The 20,054-nt window shown below is 41.6% G+C and overlaps 1 protein-coding gene across 1 annotated transcript in view; it reads right to left on the reverse strand.

The window, feature by feature from the left end:
- Nucleotides 1–1,430: 1,430 nt before the first annotated feature.
- The window catches only part of LOC130874854 (regulator of G-protein signaling 5), a 40,543-nt gene continuing 21,919 nt past the window's right edge, over nucleotides 1,431–20,054 (reverse strand). The window contains exons 2-5 of the mRNA XM_057770386.1: nucleotides 19,622–19,732; nucleotides 14,356–14,417; nucleotides 6,750–6,916; nucleotides 1,431–5,016 (exon numbers count right to left, since the gene is read on the reverse strand). Of these exons, the coding sequence (XP_057626369.1) occupies nucleotides 4,855–5,016; nucleotides 6,750–6,916; nucleotides 14,356–14,417; nucleotides 19,622–19,732 (502 nt within the window). The 3' untranslated portion in view covers nucleotides 1,431–4,854. The remainder of the gene's footprint in view (nucleotides 5,017–6,749; nucleotides 6,917–14,355; nucleotides 14,418–19,621; nucleotides 19,733–20,054) is intronic.

Here is a 20,054-nt window from a genome sequence, read left to right on the forward strand (position 1 = left end):
GGAAGTGCTGTATTCAGAAAATTGAAAGACACTGATTGTGGTGTTTTGAATGAAAAATGTGCCCCACAATCTCAGGTGTTTGAACACTTGGTCCCCAGTTGACGGTTCTGTGTGTGAAGTTTTAGACCCTTTGCTGGAGGAAGTGTGTCCCTGGGGTGGACGCTGGGAGGTTACAGCATTGGCCTGCTGTAGTTTGTTCTCTCTGCTTTGAGCTTGTGGTTCAGGATGTGAGCTCCCAGCTTCCTGCTGCCGCCACCATGCTTCTAGTTGGCCATCATGAACTCTTGTCTCTGAAACTATAAGCTAAAATAGACTCTCCCTTCCTGAAGTTGCTTCTACTCATGGTGTTCTATCACACTAATACCAAAGTAACTGATACACCAACAATTCGGAAAATGTATATTCATCAAAAATAAATGCTTAGGTTTTCTAGTTTGGAGAGTCTGTCTTATCTGAGTTGGTTTCCCTGACACACAATAGGATTGGGTTTCCCTTGGACATTGGTTCATTTGGCCTGCTTTTCTCAAGTTAAAGCCTTGAATCCCAGGTTTCAAGAGACTCCATGTAGTTCTTCCGACCCTGGTGACCAATCAGGAATCTGAGAGCTGATCAGATCTCTAAACTGCTCTGCCATTGTCTCCAGTCATGCTGACAATGTCACCTCAAGTGTCTGTGGTCTTTACTAATAGTACTTCTTGTGGGGAACTCTCAGAACTCATCCAAGATAATAAAATCATAAAAAATAGATGGTATTGAAATGATATGAAGGTATTACATCTACATTAAATATAGTTGGGCCTTATGGGGATTAGAAACAAGAACTCGCTTCAACCGCTTTCTAGGTCCCCCTTCCTCTTTCTCTTTCCCACATTCTCATCTTTGCTTCTTCTTGGTAAATCTAGCTTTATTGATTTCCTCTCATTTAATTTTTCATTTTTTACATAAGCTCTGTCCTTCTATCCAGTTCCAATTCCACTAGATGTGACCTTAACACCTCGTCTAAACTATCTTAGTATCAAATTCAAAATCACGAAATTTGAAGTTAGTGGCTCTGGGGTTTGTGGAAAGAAAAGGATTGCTATGTGCATTGACTATTACAGGGCCCAAACTATACTACACTCCCACATCCCACATACTCAACCCGGTTCTAACAGATCACAGCTGGGGCAACCGGTGATTGCTGCCCCTACCTAAGGAGAAGGGGTCACTAGAAGGTTGGACACATTGTATATTTCATTTTATTTTCCAGAGTTTTGCTTAGCAGCCTCTTTTGGGATTCACTCTTGGTAAGGTCCCTTCCATGGATCAAGGATTCACCTGTCATACACAATGTGGGGAAGAAATGATTCTTTCCTAGGAAAAAATTACTTCTTGAAAGAATGCTCAGACGCCAAGAGAATATGTGAGACCATTACATATATATATATATATATTTGATAAAATATGTGATTTCTGTTACAGGTTAATATTTATTTTATTATCAGTAAGAGTGAGTTACATATTACTCAAAGTATTGGATACAATAATCAGAAAACAAATGTAATTGGTCCAGAATTTAAAACTTCCGAGAAAAGTGCTGGCACAGGACTTGATAAACCTCTCATTTCTATTCCATTTTACCCTAAAAAAAAGAAAAGACTTCCCACGTTGTAGAATTAAAAAACAAAACAAAACCAAGTTTCCTTATATTCTGACAACTTCAGGACAGAAAATTTGCCATACATTATCCAGGTCCTTTGCTCCTGTGACGTATTCCTCAGCGCTGTCCTTTCTTTTGTCTGTGCTTTCACCTGTGCCTCTTCCTAGGTAGGAACTGAAGTGCTCTTAACATGTTTATTATTATGTAAGAACAGTGAGACACAGCATTTCAGACAGGGAGGGGAGATGGGGAAGTGAGCGAAGAGGGAAAAGGCATGTATGTCAGACAAGGGAATAGGTACGAAACATGTTAAACTGGATATGAGTCAGATGGCTACATAGCTTCTCTACTTGATGAGTATGATTATTATTAAGCAATTAAACAAGGTTAAAACTCCAAAGATTCTGAATGTGTGCTGTATTAATCACTCACTCCTATAAGCTTTCATTTAGTGTCCCGGATATTTCCCCAGTGGGGAAAGTCAACCTTTTCGGTTCCAAGATGGTTTCCTGGGGCTACAAAAAGTTGTTCTTTGGCTATTAAGTCCTCTCCTTAGCCACTGTACTTAAAAGAAGTGTCTTTAACACCAGAAGTAGCTTTTAAACCATTCACCATCGGGCTTGTACTAAGAGAACGTTAATGGATGCTAGAATGCGGGCAGGATAGAGAGACTCGATGCTGGGGAGCCTATACACCAAGACTTTATATCCCAAACCTGCCTAGAGTTCCCTAGCTCTGAGGTTTGGATGCTTGGATGCTCCAGACTGACCTCTCTACTCCCTGATCTCTGGCACCCACAAGTTCCATGGAAAATGCGCCCTCCATAGCTGTTCTTTTCTCTAATCAATTTCCTGTAGGATCTTAAGATGAACGTCCTTGTCCTGCCTCATTGTGAGCCCCGAAAAACCTCTCTGCAAACCCACAGGAAGACAGCGAGATGCACTTTGGTCATCCTTCACACTGGGCTGTCCCTCTGTGTTTCCCAGCCAGTGGGCTGATTTTACAGGACCGATCCGTGCTTTCTTCTTTGCTATTCCCTCTTTCTGCTTTATTCTCCTTCTCCATGTGTCCCTGTGTTCCAAATTTGCTAAGTTCCCAGGAAGTGAAGGAAATGCCTGGTAGGGGGACTCAGTTTCGGGAGTGAAAGTCACTCCTACAAATGAACTAGCCACCTACGTAATTCTTAAACCACCACTTGTATAACGGCATCGTTTGGCAAATTCCTAGAAAGGAGTGCTTACTAGTTTATTAACTGATTTGCTAAGGGATATCTACTGCTCTTCAGGAAATAGTCAAATTCTTCTTGTCGAAAAGAATTTTACACAGAGAACACAGTCCAGTGAAGTCCATAAATGGGATAAAATAAAAACTTTTTCTGATTAAGTTCACCTAATGCATTTGAAATGAAAACCCGCTTAAAGTTCAGTTTATACAGTTAAGGGTGGTGGTGGTGGGAGTATGAGAAAGAGAAAAAATACTTCCATACATAAGTGTGTGTGTGTGTATGTGTGTGTACGCATGTGAGTCTGTTTACACAAACAGCCCTGTTCTAACAGACAAACATAATTACTCTCCGAAGGAGGGTCCCTTTTGGCCGATTTGATTTAAATATCAATCTCAATCCAGAACAATATCGAGCTCAGACAGAAGCCCAGATTACGGGTCAGGTCTGAGGCTAATTGTAGGCTCCCTTCAAGAACGAGAAGCGAATCCTTCTGTGCGCTGACCACAATTTAGTCCCGACACTTTCCTACATCCCAGACCCACTTTCGGCTGTGGCTGTGCCCAGAAGCACAAGACACAAGCACTCCGGGGCTCACACACTAAGTTTCCTACTTTCTCAGGCAATTTGCTTAAGGGAAACTGGGGGGGGGGGGGGAGGCAGGGAGGAGGGAGGCGGGAGCGGGGGGAGGGGGGATGCTAAATAAGTGTTATGCATTCTTTTCCTCCAGAGGTCATCTTACTTTTTCTAATTTCTCATATTTAAAAGAATGTATTTTCTTCTCGTTGCCATGGAAACTGCTGTTAACACAGAGAGGTTTTTTTTTTTTTTCCTCCAGAAAGTTTCTAGGCCAATCTTAATACATTTGGCCTCCCCTTTGGAACCAGAATACTTACCGCCCATTTATTGCCTTATATTTTAAAAGAATACACATGTATATATATTGCTTTAAATTTGAAATTATATAGAGATACGGCAGATATATGGATATATGATGCTGCTGTTGGCTGCAGAAGCATGCCTTCCTACATTCTTTCGTAACCCCAGGGCACCGCCCTTGAGGCATCTCCCCCCCCCACACACACACACACACCTCATCCTCCTTTGACAAGCGTGGCCACTCACACAGCTTGTAAGAGTAGTCAGTTGAAGTCTCCAAAACAGGAGCCACTTGGGCGAGTGTGAAACACTGAGTTAACTCTTTGGGCACTGAGTTAACTCTTTGGACATTTTGCTATTTCAATTAATATGAAGAAGATATTTAAAGTCAGAAAAGTTTTTTCCAAACAGTCCAATCAGATTCTTGGGTACTAGCATTTCTAACTGGGAGAGGCGAAGGCTGACTTTTTTCCTTGTGGTTTGGAGGTGTAAGGGCTGAACTGAAATGGATTGTGCTCAGACTGGCTTTGTAAAGTCTACTCTATGCATCGTAGCTCCTCTCCTCTTTAGAGTGTATAAAGGAAGGCTAGGAACAAGAGGCCGGTGTGGGAAACCAAGTACTTGCTTAAAAGTCGAATGATGGCCGCCCTTTAAACAGCTTCCTGCCTTTTACTGACTGAATTCAGTTAGAGGATGAGAATTCAAACAATAAACAAGACCAGTCAAATGCCCTTGAAAGGGGACCGTTTTCTTTTCAGCCTGGTTCAAAGAGCAATCTAACACCTATTCTTTTCACAGATGGCTTTATGGTAAGCAGGATATTTTTCTGTGACTCCGGCTGACAGAAAATTGGTGGAGAGACCTTCATTACAAAGCAGTCAGAAGGAAGAGATGGAAGCAAAGGCCTTTAGTAGACCACAAATCCACATCTGAACCAACATGAGTGAAAGAATTGACAACAGTCTAGGGGTTGCCTTTTTTGGGGGGTATCTTGGAGCAAAGCTGCTATGGGAAAATGTGCAGGTGCTGGGGGGATGCTGTGTTACTACAGAGGATAGAAGTCAACGCACAGGGTGATTTTTGAAGCCCGGTAATCTGACAATTGACCAGCTGACTACTTGATTAGCTCCTTATAAAACTTGGAGCGCACAAAGCGGGGCAGCGAATCCTTCTCCATCAGGGCATAGATTCTTTTCTGGGCTAGGTCAAAACTGCTCGGGGAAGGTTCCACCAGGTTCTTCATGGTGATGTCTTTAGTGAAATGATCGATGTTCACCTGTGGGCCAGGAAACAGGGTCACTGAGTCAGCGTAGGCTTCAGGATTGGATGAGGGGGCCGGAGTGGCAGAATTCTCACCAGCAGGACACAGGACAGAAGGGATGCCATGCAAAGGGAGAAAGACCACTGCTGTTTCGGAAGCAGTGGGGTGAGGAAGCTGATGCTGCAGCAAGCACGTGACTCGGATTCAGAGGCAACTGCATTAGACACCTACCAGGTACCCACCACCTGTAGCCAATCTATGCATGTGCTATTTCATCTTTCAATAACCTAAGAATATATCTACAAGTTAAGTGGCTCAAGATCATATCTCTGGTAGAGGTTTTTTGGTCTTTTTGTTTTGTTTTGTTTTGTTTTTCAAGACAGAGTTTCTCTGTGTAATACCCTTAGCTGTCCTATAACTCACTCCTGTAGACCAGGCTGGCCTTGAACTCACAGAGATCCGCCTGTCTCTGCTGGGATTAAAGGTGTGCCTACTACGGCCTGACTCTGTTAAGTGCTTTTATCAAACAGATTTGAATGCAAGTGAACTAATACTTGATTTCACAGACTTTCTACCTATTAGGCATCCTGCCTTCTGATGACAGTGAAGAATTGGTGACCAGAGAGCCTTGGCATAGCTTTAGAACCAGTCTTCACCGGAAACCAACCAGGAGGCAGCAGTTCTGACCAGATAACAAGCACAGCGATGAACCAGCGCTTTATCTACAGAGTGGTTAGTTTGTCCTGGGGGATTGAATCCAGGACCTGTTGCATACACACTAACCAAGTGCTTTACCAACTGACTAGCTTCTCCACACCCACATCCATCTCTTGAAAGGACCAGCCAAGGATGCTACACAGCCAAAGGAATAAGTATTTCATGTTGTCTCTATAAGATTTGTTACATATGCATAGGAAAAGAGATGACAGGAATCTTTCCCTTTACAAATCATCTATAATAGCTCACTCAGTCACCCATGTGCTGGACTTCAAACCTTGATGACAATTCAGTGTCCACATTGGATTCAAGAGAATCATGGACTACAACAGGACTCGACCAGATGGACAGGTCTGGCTGCGGCCATCTTGGATTTTTCAACAAGCTTTCTGGTTTGGTTTCATCCATAGCAAAGATAAGAGTAGACAGACTTCCCCAAAGCTTCCTTGCAACCTGAGCGTATCTGGTCTTCATCAGTCAATCAGTGGTATATTGGCTTTAAATACCCTTTGCACTGTTACCTTGTTTTATTTTGGTTCCCATGAATAGTAAATCCTGCTGTCTCAATAAAGGACGAATGTCAAAGGCCAGAAAAAGGGGACTCACTGGCATCAATTAGTTGGAACATTCATGAGCTTTTTTCTACATCTATTGTTTGTTTAATTTAATTCTCATAATTTTACAAAACAGTTGCAGTCAGTCTTACATTCCAAATGGAATAAAATAGTCCCCACATTTTATCCCAAATCTTACATTGAGTTCCTTCGTCCTTAAGGTTGGTTGTATGGTACTGAAGATCCATTGCTGCACAGTGGTTTGCTGCACAGTGGTCTGTACAGCAATTAGGTCAGACGTGCTTGACGCTATCATACTGTCCTTGTATTCAGTAGCTACTTACTGGGTACTCTAATCACAAGCACAGGTAGCCTTCAGCTCAAATGCTGTGCCGGCAGCTCATAAAGTTGTGCCTGGGAATGTGTTGATCTGGCTCTTAAATGGATTCACTCAGCCACCTACCCACCAGTACCAACCTCTTTAGGGGCCTCTGTCTGGATGAATTCCTCATAAATTTGCTTTGCCTTCTCCGCCATTTTGACTGGGGATTTTATCTTCTTGTAATCCTCACAGGCAACCCAGAACTCAAGGTTTTCCTCACTGAACTCAGATCTCAGGAAACCTTTGAAGCTGGCAAGTCCATCTAGGAAGTGAAAAGTCAGTAGGGAGATTTCATTAATAGATTTGAAAAACTATATCTAGCTAAAAACCCCCATTTTACTTCCAGTACATTCTGTCATTGATGTAAAAAAAACTTACAAATGGAAACTCATTTAATTTTTATTATACACACAAAGAGCAGGAGCTATAAGTGTCCTGTTTTATAAATGAGGTCACAGAAGTCAAGCCACCGCTCCAGAATGTCCAGCAAGTAAGAGCAGGGTTGGAACTTAAAACCAGGTTCTGATTCTGTAGCCAAGCATATTTGTCTGTTATTCTAAACCACTTCTAAAAAGATGTGTGATTCTGTTTCTTGGAGCAGGAACCTTCCATTAGGAGTTTCCTATTCTCACTGCATTGAACTGAGAGAAAAACATAAGGTGGAACAAAGATGCTAGAGATGACATGGGAAGGCTCCATCATGCTGTCCCATGCGCTGACTTTTAGTTTATCTGCCTTTACCCCTTCATCCACATGCAGGCAGGCTAGGACAGAGATGCAGGGCAAACTCTGACTCTTTGAGGCAGGAGGTCAGCTACAGAGAGAGCATTTGAGTGTTGTAGCTTGTTTGCTGGCAAGGACCTTGAAACGCCACAGAGTTGTGGTGATAAACATGGCTACAGCCGGTACCTCAGCCATGAGGCTGGAAAGCTAAGGAATGTGCTGGATCCAGCCGTCAAAGCCACGGCTTTCATCCTACTGATATTGCTTGGTAAATTAAAGACTCATGTGGTCAGAAAAAGAGAGATATACAGTAAAGAGATTCAAAGACAAAGAAAACTTTAAATGATTTACAGTGTGTTTAAAAATATATACAGGCTGAAAATTAAAGTTCTTAAAAGTAAAATAAGGAAGAAAGAGAGTAGTTGGGTGTGGTAGTGCACACCTTTAATCCCAACACTTGGGAGGCAGAGGGAGATTGATCTCTGAGACTTCAAGGTGTGGTAGCACACGCCTTTAATCCCACTGCCTGGGAGGCAGAGACAGACAAATCTCTGTGAGTTCAAGGACAGCCTGGTCTAAAGAGTTATTCCAGGACGAAGATATACAGAAAATATAAAATAAAAGTAAAAATAAACAAAATAGAGTTAAAATAAAGCTTCACAAAGATGGAAAATACACAGAGAATCTTGATACTGTATGCTATTATGCTCTCTTTGAATTGTTTGAATGCTGAGGAAGGAGCAACAGATGCTAAAAGATATTTGTTTATAAATGCTGCTGAACTAATCCAAGATAGATATTTTCAAAATACCTTGACTTCAGAATTTGGATCTAAGGATATGATACTTTGGAAAAGAATTTCTTCTTTTGTTTTCACAGACGATGAGACCCTGTGTATTGCTTCTATCCCAATATGGTATGATAGACCACGTCCTCCTGAAAGGTTGCTGTGAACACCCTCAAAAAATTACTTTGCTCAACTGCAGACTGAGATGAACCTAGCACACAGGTTATACCCTGAAATATCTGATTAACAGCGCCCCCATTCAGCAGGAAGCAGTTTGGAGAGAAAAAACTGCGCCCATGTTCCCATATATTGTTTATAAATGTTCTTTTACATTTAAAGGGGGAGATGATATAGATGTGAATAATTTGCATTGATATGAATCTTGGTTTACTGATATTAATTTAAGGTCAATTTTATTATATGTGTATGTATTTCTGATATTGATTAAGGTATTGTGATTGTATAGTTCATTTCAAAATGTAATGTATATAGGTTATTAATGGATAATTATTAATAATAGTCAAGTTTGTAGTCATGTTAGTTAGATTTTCTAGATGTGCATGCATATATTTCAGATAGGCATTCATCATATCTTTCAAAGGCTAGAGAATATGGTATTTTAAATGTTTTAATAACTTAGGGTTTTTCAAGACAATGAGACACTCTGCTCCTGGCAGCACCAATCTACTTCAAGAAGAAGAAGATGGGCATCGAAGAGGATCCTTATGGAGTTTGATAGCTATTTGGACAAGGAACTGCTCTTGCCTGGACTATTGTATAAACTGGACACAAAGAACCCGCAGAGAGAGGACTGCTGAACTTGCCTAAAGGTGAGATGATCTTTTGGGGTTCCTGATTCATGAAAGAGACATGAATTCATGCGAGACATTCTGCAGGACACAGCAGATAGTGACTGAACTGCCTTTGAAATTTCCTGCTTCATGGAAATGTCTGCTGGAAACTATGGGCCTGTAGGCCGAAGATGGATGCCCCAACGGTACAGAGAAACTTTGGGTGACTGTCAAGGCAGCGAGATGTCTCTGTCATTTCTAGAGTTTGAAAGTTGCTTATTTTTTGTTTGCTTAGGTAATATTATATCCTTCTGGAGTCTTTGATGGAGTTGAAGAATAGATAGATAGTTATAGTTTTCCTTAGTTATGATAAAGATAAAGTAGATGTAAATATTGTAACTGTAATTCTTAGTTGATAACTGTTTTGTTATATGTAATTTTGCTATGTTAACGTTAAAGCCTTCCTTTTTTTTTTTTTTTTGTTTAAACAGAAAAGGGGAAATGATGGAGGAAGGTTATTGGCTAATAAAGAAACCGCCTTGGCCCATTTGATTGGCCAGCCTTTAGGTGGGTGGAGTAAACAGAATAGAATGCTGGGAGGAAGAGGAAGTGAGCTCAGATGCAGGGCAGCTCCTCTGAGAGACAGACGCCATGCTCTCTTCTCCAGAGCAGACACGATGAAGCTCTGACCCAGGATGGACGTAGGCTAGAATCTTCCCGGTAAGCGCACCTTGGGGTGCTACATACATGAACAGAAATGGGCCAAGCAGTGTTTAAAAGAATACAATGCATGTGTTGTTATTTCGGGTATAAAGCTAACCATGTGGGAGCCGGGCTGTGGGAAGAGGCCCGCAGCTCCCCACTACAAGGCAGCAGAGAAGATCGCTGCTTGTCATCCACTCTGACACTGACAGAGGCCTTTGCCTTGCTGTCTTTTACACAAGCAAATGCATTCAGGTGGCAAATGTCTATAACAATGAGGTTTTGACATCAATACTGATGACATTCAGGGCACACATCAATTCCAAAGAAAACCTTTATTGTTAGTAGTGGAAGCTGAATGAAGAGCCTTGTGCATACTACACAAGCACTCTACCACAAATCTATATTTCTAGCACCCAAAAACGTATTTAAAACTTGGTTTGTCATAGTAAGTAATATTTATAATGAGTGACTGCCAGAAACTATTATCTCATTTCCTCTTTTTGCAGGTGACTTTTGAGTGAGTGCAATACATCACTTTGGTAAATCAAATGGGCTTGGTTCCCTAGAAGAGTTTAGAGATTCCACAGAAAGAAGAAAGAATGAACAAGGAAGACTCGTTGATCATCTGTACAACAGAAGCCATTGGAGCATAGCAACAGAGTCCCAGAAGGAGCCTAAGTTCAGTTCAGACGGAAGGAAGGTGAAATAGGAATGTACAGATTAACATCTGGATGACGGGGCCAGGTGAAGCTGTCACAGGTCGTTCCTGTGACCACCAGCTGGGTTTATGTCAGTGTGCAGAAGCTATCGAATGTATCAGAGCGACTGTGAGTCTGTAGAGGGCTGTATGTGCTATTTGTGTACATGTGATAATCACAGGCTCGATGCTTTCCTGTTTCCTTCCCACCCTTCAGTAGTAACCTCCTAAGCAGCAGATGCAGAGAGCTCATGAAGAGAACTTAACAAGATAGTGGAGATGAATAATAAAGAAAAATAAATCTAAACTTACTTTTAGATTTAAAATGGGCATGTGTACATGTGCATTTGCACATCATACATAAAACTATCTAAACCAAACTATCTAAACTATCTAAACCAAACTATATAAACCAAACTATATAAACCAAACTATCATACATAAAACTATCTAAACCAAAACTAATAGTGATCTTAGCATTTGGTTCACAGCAGGAAGAGAACTGGTGAACCGGCTTCCCATCACAGAGACCTGTGCCCTGGATACTGAGTTCATCGCTCTGGTGAATTCCACAATACTATTGTAAGGTTTTTTTGTCAATGTGTGTGCTTTAAACCAAAGCACACAAAATAGCTTTATGCCCCATTGGGCCGGGAGTCATTTAAAGCAACCCCTTCTCCCATCTAGCTTCTCAGTATCTAGGGATTCTCTTAGCAGACTCGTCCGCAGTCACTGCTCGTCAGCTCTCTGCACTCTGGTTTTCTACTGCTCTTTTCCTCAGAGGCTTTTCTGTTGAATTCCTGTCACCCCTGGACATCTTTTTTGAGTCAGAATTTTTCTGATTCCAGGCCAAATAGCTCTGTTTTACAAGGTACACGTATCTTTCTTACCCCACTTCTTTTACCTGGGGGCTTCCCAGCACGGAACTCTAGCACACAATCCCAAGAAAGCACTCCAGGGCCTGTATGAGCCAGCACAGAGCCTCAAATTACCTCTCATCATGCCCAGGCATCCCACTAACCAGGACTCTGATTAGTGGGATGCTTGGGTATCCATCTGATGATTGGCCATAAGCATTCTCCAGGTGTAGTACCCATACATCATATGGGCACCAATACATTATAATTCAGAGCTGGCCCTAATGAGTGATAGCAATTTTTGACATTAGGGGAGTCAAAGAAACAGCCTTATATAAGAGAGGGAACCACCCGTAAAACCCCTTTGAGGATAGTAGGAGCATTAAACAAATCCAAGACTCTAAGTCAGATTGTTATAAAATATTGAAAATAAGATTAGTACAAATACTTCAGCAGAGATGAATTAGGGGAAGACACTGAAAAAGCATTGGTAATTTATAAAAACTATGGCATGATTCGTTGGTTCAAAACTCAGACTTCAGACCCTAGATTGCTTAGTGGTAAGTCTTGACACCTTTATTATGAAAGGACATTTAGCCTCATGGAGCTTCTGTTGCTTTGTATGTTAAATGCAAACAATAATTAAAGCTGTATGACAGGACTATGGTAAAGGACTGAATAGCTCACGTGTGGCTTTTATATGGTGGCAAGCAAAATTTCATAAGTTCAGTACACACTGGCCTTCTTCATCATCATTTGTGCCAAATTCAATGCTACTACTTGTCACCATTACAAGCCCAATCCAAATGTTGCCTCATCCATGACATCACCTCCCCCCCACCTCCTCACCCCCCACCCCCACCCCCGCGCTCCTCGGCTATTCACCCTTGAGGATTTTTGTCAAAGGAGGAGAGACATTGCTTTCTCCCCCGTCTGCCCCCTCCCCACCAATTGGAAATACCTGCTGCTCAGCCATCTTTTCCATGAGGCTGTTAATTATTTGAGTTCTTCTTATCTTCACTTCCTCTCTCCTCATATATACGCACCCAATTCTTAATAGTGGATCTCAGTGAACTATGAAATCAGCAGATCCCTCCAACCCACAGGACCAAAAGAACATAAACTTTAAAGAAAATACCCCAATTTTGTTACTGCTACAGTATTGAACATCAGAGGCAAGCTACCTAGCTCTCGGAATAATGGATTCTTTTTCTGAAAAAAGCAATGGTTGTTGCACTTAAGTCTCAAGATGACTTCAATCACTAAATAGACCAATATATGCAAAATTCTTAGTGTGTGTGTATATATAGTATTTATAGAAAGAAAGAGAGAGAGGGAGAGAAATATAATGGAGAAGTGGTGGACAAACAATGACTATACACACACATGAACAAGGCATACATGATACATGGATAAAAGTATCTTTTATACCACTTTCATTATTATCATTGTCACAAGTGGAAATCATGGCTGTCCATCAGTGAGATGATGAGAATGGTGGACCAGGACATAGAAGGAAGAAAACAGGAAAGCAAAGAAGAGGAAGCCAAGGCAGGCTGTGAAGATGGAAGCTGAAGGATGAGCCTGGGCCGGCTGCTTTGTGCCTTGAGGGACAGTCCAGCCCACAGGGTGTCTGAGGAAATACTCTGACCTTTTACAACCCTTGGGAAAAGAGGACCCAAATAAAAACTGTGTTGCCACAGACTGCCTTTATCCCTGTTTGCTCTTAAAATGCTCATGTGGGAGAATCCGTATCCCCGACGGTGCTGGGGAGGGAGTTATATAAGCTCCCATGTGCAATCTATTTTTGTTTTCTTAAAGATCAACATGCTTGTTATGTGCCCTATAGACCTAACAAATGGAAACAGATGGCTTCTCTCTTAGAACTGAAGGCGAAACTTTAAGAATGTGGTATATTTTAAGAAAAAAGTCAAAGACCCCAAATGATTAAAAATCATTTTTAGGGCCAGTGAGAAGGCTTAGCTGGTGAAGCATGGGCTGGCAAACCTGATGAGCTGGTTCTGTTCCCGAACCCTCAGAGACAAGAAGAGCGCCAACTCCTGGAAGCTGCCCTCTGGCCTCCCACTAGCAAACACACATAGATGCGTGTACACGCATTACAAATGCATAAAATAATTGAAAAATTTGTGTAAGTAGGTCCTTGCTAACAAGAAAAGATTGAATAGCAGCCTGCTTGAGTTTATTTCTACTACAGAAGATTTTGATTTAATGAAGGCTTGGGTAACTTTATCAACCCTGAGAGGCAATGGCCTATATTAACACAAAAAATTCCAAATGTTCCTTATGAATCAGCAAAAGTGTTACCCCTACCCCTTCGGTTTTAATGTGTGTATGTGGTGTGTGTTGTTGTTGTTGTTGTTTAATGTCTTATTCTGTAGTCCAGATGGGTCCAGAACTCACCATGTGTCCCAAGCTAGCCTTAAATTCATAGCAATGCTCTTGTCTCAGACTCCTGTAGTGGTATTTTGTTTGTGATTTAGCAAATAAGGCTTGACTTAAGATCAGAGTGCAGAGCTAAACTACGACTTAGTCATAGAAGCCAGGCAGAGGTGGCACACACCTTTAATCACAACACTTTGGAAGACAGAGGCAGGTGGATCTCTGTGAGTTCAAGGCCACCCTACGCTACACAAGATTGAATCAGTCTAAAAGAGAAACAGAGCTCACACCTTTGGTGTTAGCACTTGGGAGCACACATGCTTTTAATCCCACCACTAGGGAGGTGGAGACAGGAGTGGGTGATGTGACTGGGTGGAGAGAGGAATATAAGGTGGGAGGAGACAGGAGCTCAGAGCACTCATTCTGAGAATTCGTGGGCACAGGATTTTGTCCTCCCCCCCCCTTCAGTCTGAGGATTCAGTAGAGGTAAAAAGTCTCTCTAGTGGCTGGCTATTGTGTTTTTCAGATCTTGCAGCATTTACCCCAGTGTCTGACTCTGGGTTTTTATTAGTAAGACCTATTAGAATTCCAGCAACACTTTCCCCACTGGCCATCTGGACAACTCCAGCCTCTGGATGCCCTTTCCGTGTTCAGACCACAACTTGGAGAAGGACACGAGCAGAATGAAGATGCTCTGTGTCTGTCCCCATTCTGACCCTCGTGAGAACCACGTGAACTTACAGTTGTTCTGGAGAAGCTTGTCCAGGGAATGGCGCCACTGCAGGGCCTCGTCCAGCGAGGGCCTAAATCAATGATAAGGACAGAGAAGGGTGACCGCGTAAGAAGGAAGTTAACCACATTCATGACAACGACTCGATCCTGGTTTCTCAGATGGAAACGATACAACAGTCAGGATAGGGTAGAAGGATTATTTTCTGCCATTGGTTCTGATGCGCTGTTGGCTATCTGGTACCTACAGTGCATTTTTATTGCCTTTTGGACAATCTGACCAGACAGGTCTTTTTTGGAGTCTATTTGTTCTGTGGTCACGTCTAACAGTCTTATATATTCCATAGGAGTGAGTCCAAAGATGATCTTTATTTCAAATATGTATTAATAAAATTCAACCATTTGTCACAGAGGGTAAACTAATCTAAGTTTCACAATGCCACGCATTAGCCACTGACTTAATAGACATGGTATTTGATTCTACACCCCAAGGCCAAAGTCATCTCACTAAGACTAATAGAAGACAGTCAGCTTGATTTTGTTCCACATTAGAAGTATGGTTGAAAAATAAAATCTCTATTTATTTATTGTTCTCCTTCCAGTTAACATAGAGAGATACTTTTTGGAAGATTTTTTTTCTAAAAAAAAGCATTAGTATCTCCTAAGTCAGAATGTCAAGCTTAAATGCTGGAGACACTGACTCCAAAGGTTTAGTTGCCAAGATATAACTTATGCCTTGACTGCTGTTACCTGAACATCTGCATCCACAGAAACCCCACAGCTGTACTTTGTTAACCACTGATTCTCTTCTTTCATCAGAATGCACAAAGGTGAGCTGCTGTTGTCTGAGGGGAAAGAGCTGACTTTATCTTCCTGTGTTCACTGAGTTTGAACCCTTGAATGACTACATTTGGTCTTTATCATCCAATTAAAGCAGACTGGCAAAACATTTATTATGTGACGAAGTTGAAGACATGTTTTTATCCCCAAGGTCTTAGGTTGTTTAGTAACTGTTTGAGACAATTCACACGTGTATGTGTGTGTGTGTGTGTATGTGTGTGTGTGTTTATACTTTGTTGTAACCTATATTATATATAGAAATTATATATATAATATATAGGAATATATATTATTCTGCATGCACATGTTTACAATGTGTTTAATACTTTACACACAGCAGACAACCATCAAGTCCAGATGTTCTCAGAATCAAGAGCCTGTTGTACAATGGGACAATAGAAACTAACTCAGAGCAAAGGGTAGGCCTGGGTCACTCCCTGAGCCTCCTGATTTTATAAACAGTCTCATTAAATGAAATAGCTTGTCCTGCCCTTGTTCTTTGGTTTGCATAAAAGCATACAGGAAGAAACAATGCCACGAGCAGGTGCCCTGACTTACACATGATACCAGATGCAATTTGTCCCAAACGGTCTCATTATAAAGCCAAGTAATGGTCAATATCAGCAGCACATCACGACCAAGATTAAATTCCTGAAAGGGACATGTGCCAACCCTGCTTGGGGGTGAAATTAGACCAAATTGATTTTAAGGACATAGCTGAGTAGGACAGATCCCCCCACGGCGTGTAGCCCAGCGTTCTGATTACCAGTCGAGGAGGTAACAGGTTCATCCTGTCCTGATTCTCAGAATTTGCCAGCCCTCATTAAGTGGGACTTCTTTGGAAACAAGAGAGATGCAGATCCAAATGACCAATGAGCATCCGGGTTGGCAAGGTCATTGCTGACCATGAGGGTGAGCACAGAGCTCTCCCTGTGTGGGTGTGAGTGACGGGGATGAAGCTGGCTCAGATGAAAAACAAGATAAACATTTATAGGAGTGATTGACTATGTGTCTTATAATGTCCAGTGCAAAGACCGCCTGATTCAGGAAGTGACCACATCGGTTTGGAAACGACAGCTTTTCCCCTCCTAGCTGCTTTCCACTTGCTAGATAGTTCATACACTACCAGGACACACAACCCCTGCCAAGGTCGGGTGTCGTTCCTAGAGAACGTTCCCATTCTTTCTTATTCCCACAGCAGCAGTCTGAAGGAATAAGTGAGGTTGGCTGCAAAGATGAAGAAAACATATTCAATTTGGGGCCTGCATATGGAATCAAAACAAGGCAAGTAGCTCATCTAGAGTTCCCATCTGTTGGCCATTGGATAAAGACTCAATCCATATTTATTTAGACCTGATGGGTCATGAGCAAAATATACTGTGAAGGACTTCTTTCAATAAACAGGGGCCAAATTGATAGGTAACCAAAGTCTGGCTCCGTTTACCCAGAGGCAGCTTTGTTGAAAAACACAGATGACTCACTATTTAGATTTGAATGAACAGAGCCATGAGCTACACCTGTTGGCAACATAGGTCAATACTAGCCTTGGGGAAGAATTTAACTTGGTAGCACCAGTGGCTGGATTTTATAGTTTTGGTTTCCTTTTTGTTTTGATTTAGTTGGTGATTTATACAGTGTCTGGTATATATACTTGATTATGCTTGATCATGTTTTCCTGGGTTCTTGCTTTTGACAAAGAAAACAAACCTTGAGTTCATTGATGTCATTTGTGAGTGCCTGCTTTTTTCTTCCTTACTGTCCTAGAGAACACATGCAGGCTCAAGTCCATGCGTATTTCTTATGTCCTTACCCCCATGGCCTTTTGGCACCATGAATATGTTACATACTTTTGAAATGCCTTTTCTTTGTATCTGTAAAGTTGCACATATTCCCTTTCAAGGCTCACTCTACAGTTAACCAGGTGCAGGAACACACAGGACACCATGCTGCGACTGTTCGTCACCAGCCAGGGTTTGGACTGGCTATTTGTGGAGGTCATTCTGGGGCTTTAAAGTGGTAAACACAATAATATCAATACTTTCAGTTAAAAATTGATAACACATGTCAAAGAAGGACATTTAGAGTATAAAAACTTGCTTGAAAGAGGGTCTGCCCCTGACATTTTGTAATTCAGCATATTACAAACCATAATGCTATTACAAACTCAATGTATGTAGCTTACAAATTTTGGTTATTATTCATTCTGAGGACCTGAAGCAGAGCCTTGGAAAGGCAGAGAGTAGGCAAAGGAGGGGAGGGAGAGGGGAAGACAGGGCTGGGGGTTAAGGAAGAGAGTTCTGATAAGGAGGGAGCTAAGACAAAACAGGTCCAGTCTGTGTTGAGTCAGACACCCAGCCTTAAGAACAACACCTTCATCAAAGAAGTAGGGCTGACAGAGCAGACAAAAGTCTGCAAACATCATCCAATGAAAGCAAAGAGAGAGAAAGGTGTGAGAGCCAAAAGGATGAGGGAGAGAATTTTTTCCAGCATGGAAGATACTTGTTTTCTCCTAATGGAAGCTGGGATTTGGCATAAGACTATGGATAGCTTATTTTCTGTTGTTTTCCAGGGTCTCATTTTTTTTTTAGTCAGATGAAAAGTTAAAATATATTACAAAATAGAAGTACTTCCTCAAAGTAATTGCCCAAAGAAGATGAGAGAAGCTAAAAATACATACGTTCAATCAAGAGATTTATTTTCTGAGGAGAAAATAAATCAGGTTAAAAAAATACAGAGAAACGTGTAAGTGAAGATACGAGTTTGGATGAGCTCATGAAGAGCAAGGCCATTCCCTGAAGGCTAAAAGCCCAGAAATCTGTCCCACGTAAAGAGGCAGAGCAGAGCACGTGTGCTTGCAAGGGGCCCTTGTTCAGTTCACGGTGAAAGGCGGCAATCACACACAGCAGCCCCTGGGGATGAGAGGGGTTGTTCTTTTTCTCAAAGACAAACAATATTTTTGGAAGAAGAGAGGGGATAGAAGACAAGAAGAGCAAATAAGCCAATGAATTTCAGCCCTGGGTTTCTCCAACCATAGCTCTCTTGACTCCCCAAGAGCCGAATGGTTCGGGTGTCTGTGTGGCGTTCTAGAGAACAGATCAAAGCAGGAAATAGAGAGCTACATTTGAAATGTTAATCCCAACAGATCAATAATTACCACATTGTTTGCCTCAAAATAGACTTTTTGACCTGCTGGCTATGCAGTGTGGTTCTTGCTGTCTACTAGGACAGGCAGCCTGCGGCTTCGGGCTTCACATTCAATTAGCTTGTCCTTTTTAAATGTAGAAAATCCAATTATGCCTCACTTCCGGTTTGGGAACACTTTGAAGTAATAAAAGGAGGAAAATGGAAATATCCACTTAGGATGATGGAAAATGACTTTAAAACAGAATAACCCAGTTCTGCATCTTCCAGCCAGTCAACTATATTAAGTTGAAGGTCATTTGGACAAAGAATGGGTTGGCCAATTTCTACAAATATTAAATTAAGAAAGAGAAATGGAAGTTAAAAAGAACTCCTGTACTTTTCCCACACATCTGTGATCTTGAAGCTTTTGGGTGGCATAATGAAGGAGTTAGCATCCTTTTAGCTTTCTGGCTTCCCTTTTTCATTTCTATGGGTACCTCTGCTATAAAGGGAAGATTGAGAGCATCTGAACAGTAATGGTCTAGCGAGCTAATGGAAGGTGGTGGACCATGTGATGGTATGGATGGTGTTACTGAGTTAAAGTAGGTGGAGTCGTGAGTGTAGAATCAAGCTTTCCTGCCATGCCTACGCTGATAGAAAGGCGTGGGTGAGGATGATATACACAGCTCAAGTTGAGACACAGAGGACTGTAAAATCCCTGTCGGAAGTATGATTTTTATGAGTTGGGAAAACAATGCTCAGCGTACAGAAAGTGGGAACAGCTAGGCAAATCTTCACCCTGCCCTGAAGCTGTGGTTCTTCTCTTCTGCTGGACCTGGAAGGGAACCTTGTATATTCAAGAAGAAACTGTTGAGTCCTAAATTGTCTGCCTTTTCCTTAGTGTGATCTTGCTCCATTTCCCTTCCAAGAAAAAGGCTTGGCTATTACTCTTTGGTGAGTGTGCTCTATGGTGATCCATAACGAATTGGATGAGGGTTACTTGAGCCCAGCCAATAAATTATCAGATGCTTTGCCCTTACAGTCAATAACTGAGGGGCTGGTGCCACTTTATAAAGTACAGTTCATCTTTTCAAAGATGAGGCAAGGTTCTATTTCTTTTCATTCTGCAAATATATATAAATATATATAACACGGAGGAGTTAAAAATAAAATATTTATGAACTGACTCTCTGAGGACTCAAATGATCTTCAGTGAGCAATTGAAAGGGTAGCGCTACAAATGAATGACAGTGCTGTACACAAAAAACAGCCATCGTCTGGAGGAAAAGAAGCGGAATCCATATTCATGACTCACTTGTGGGTCTTGGCTGGCTTCTCCGGCTTCTCATTATATGGAATGACAAGGTCAACAGCAGAGTCTGGCTTCTGGAGGAGAATTCCCAACTTGATCTTGATCTCCTTGGCCCTGAAAGGAAAGATGTCAGGGAACATAAATGACACATGGGCACACAAATCTAAAGCAGTGATTTCTTTCTGCATCAGAGGAAGAAAAATAGAAAGAACCTCATTTGCTCCTTTCACTCCTATTGCGACAAAAAGAACATCAGGGTAGAAAATGGGACGCCCAAGTTCCAACAATAGTATTTAGAAGACACCGACTAATTTGCATTATCTCATCCCAATCTAACGTTCTATTCATATTTTCTAATTTCCATATGATTGGTAATCCAGTCTTATTCCCATTTCACAGAGGAGAAAACTGAATGACAGGAAGTTTAAATATCTCA

This window comes from Chionomys nivalis, chromosome 5, assembly GCF_950005125.1.
Source record: "Chionomys nivalis chromosome 5, mChiNiv1.1, whole genome shotgun sequence".
Classification (NCBI taxonomy): domain Eukaryota; kingdom Metazoa; phylum Chordata; class Mammalia; order Rodentia; family Cricetidae; genus Chionomys; species Chionomys nivalis.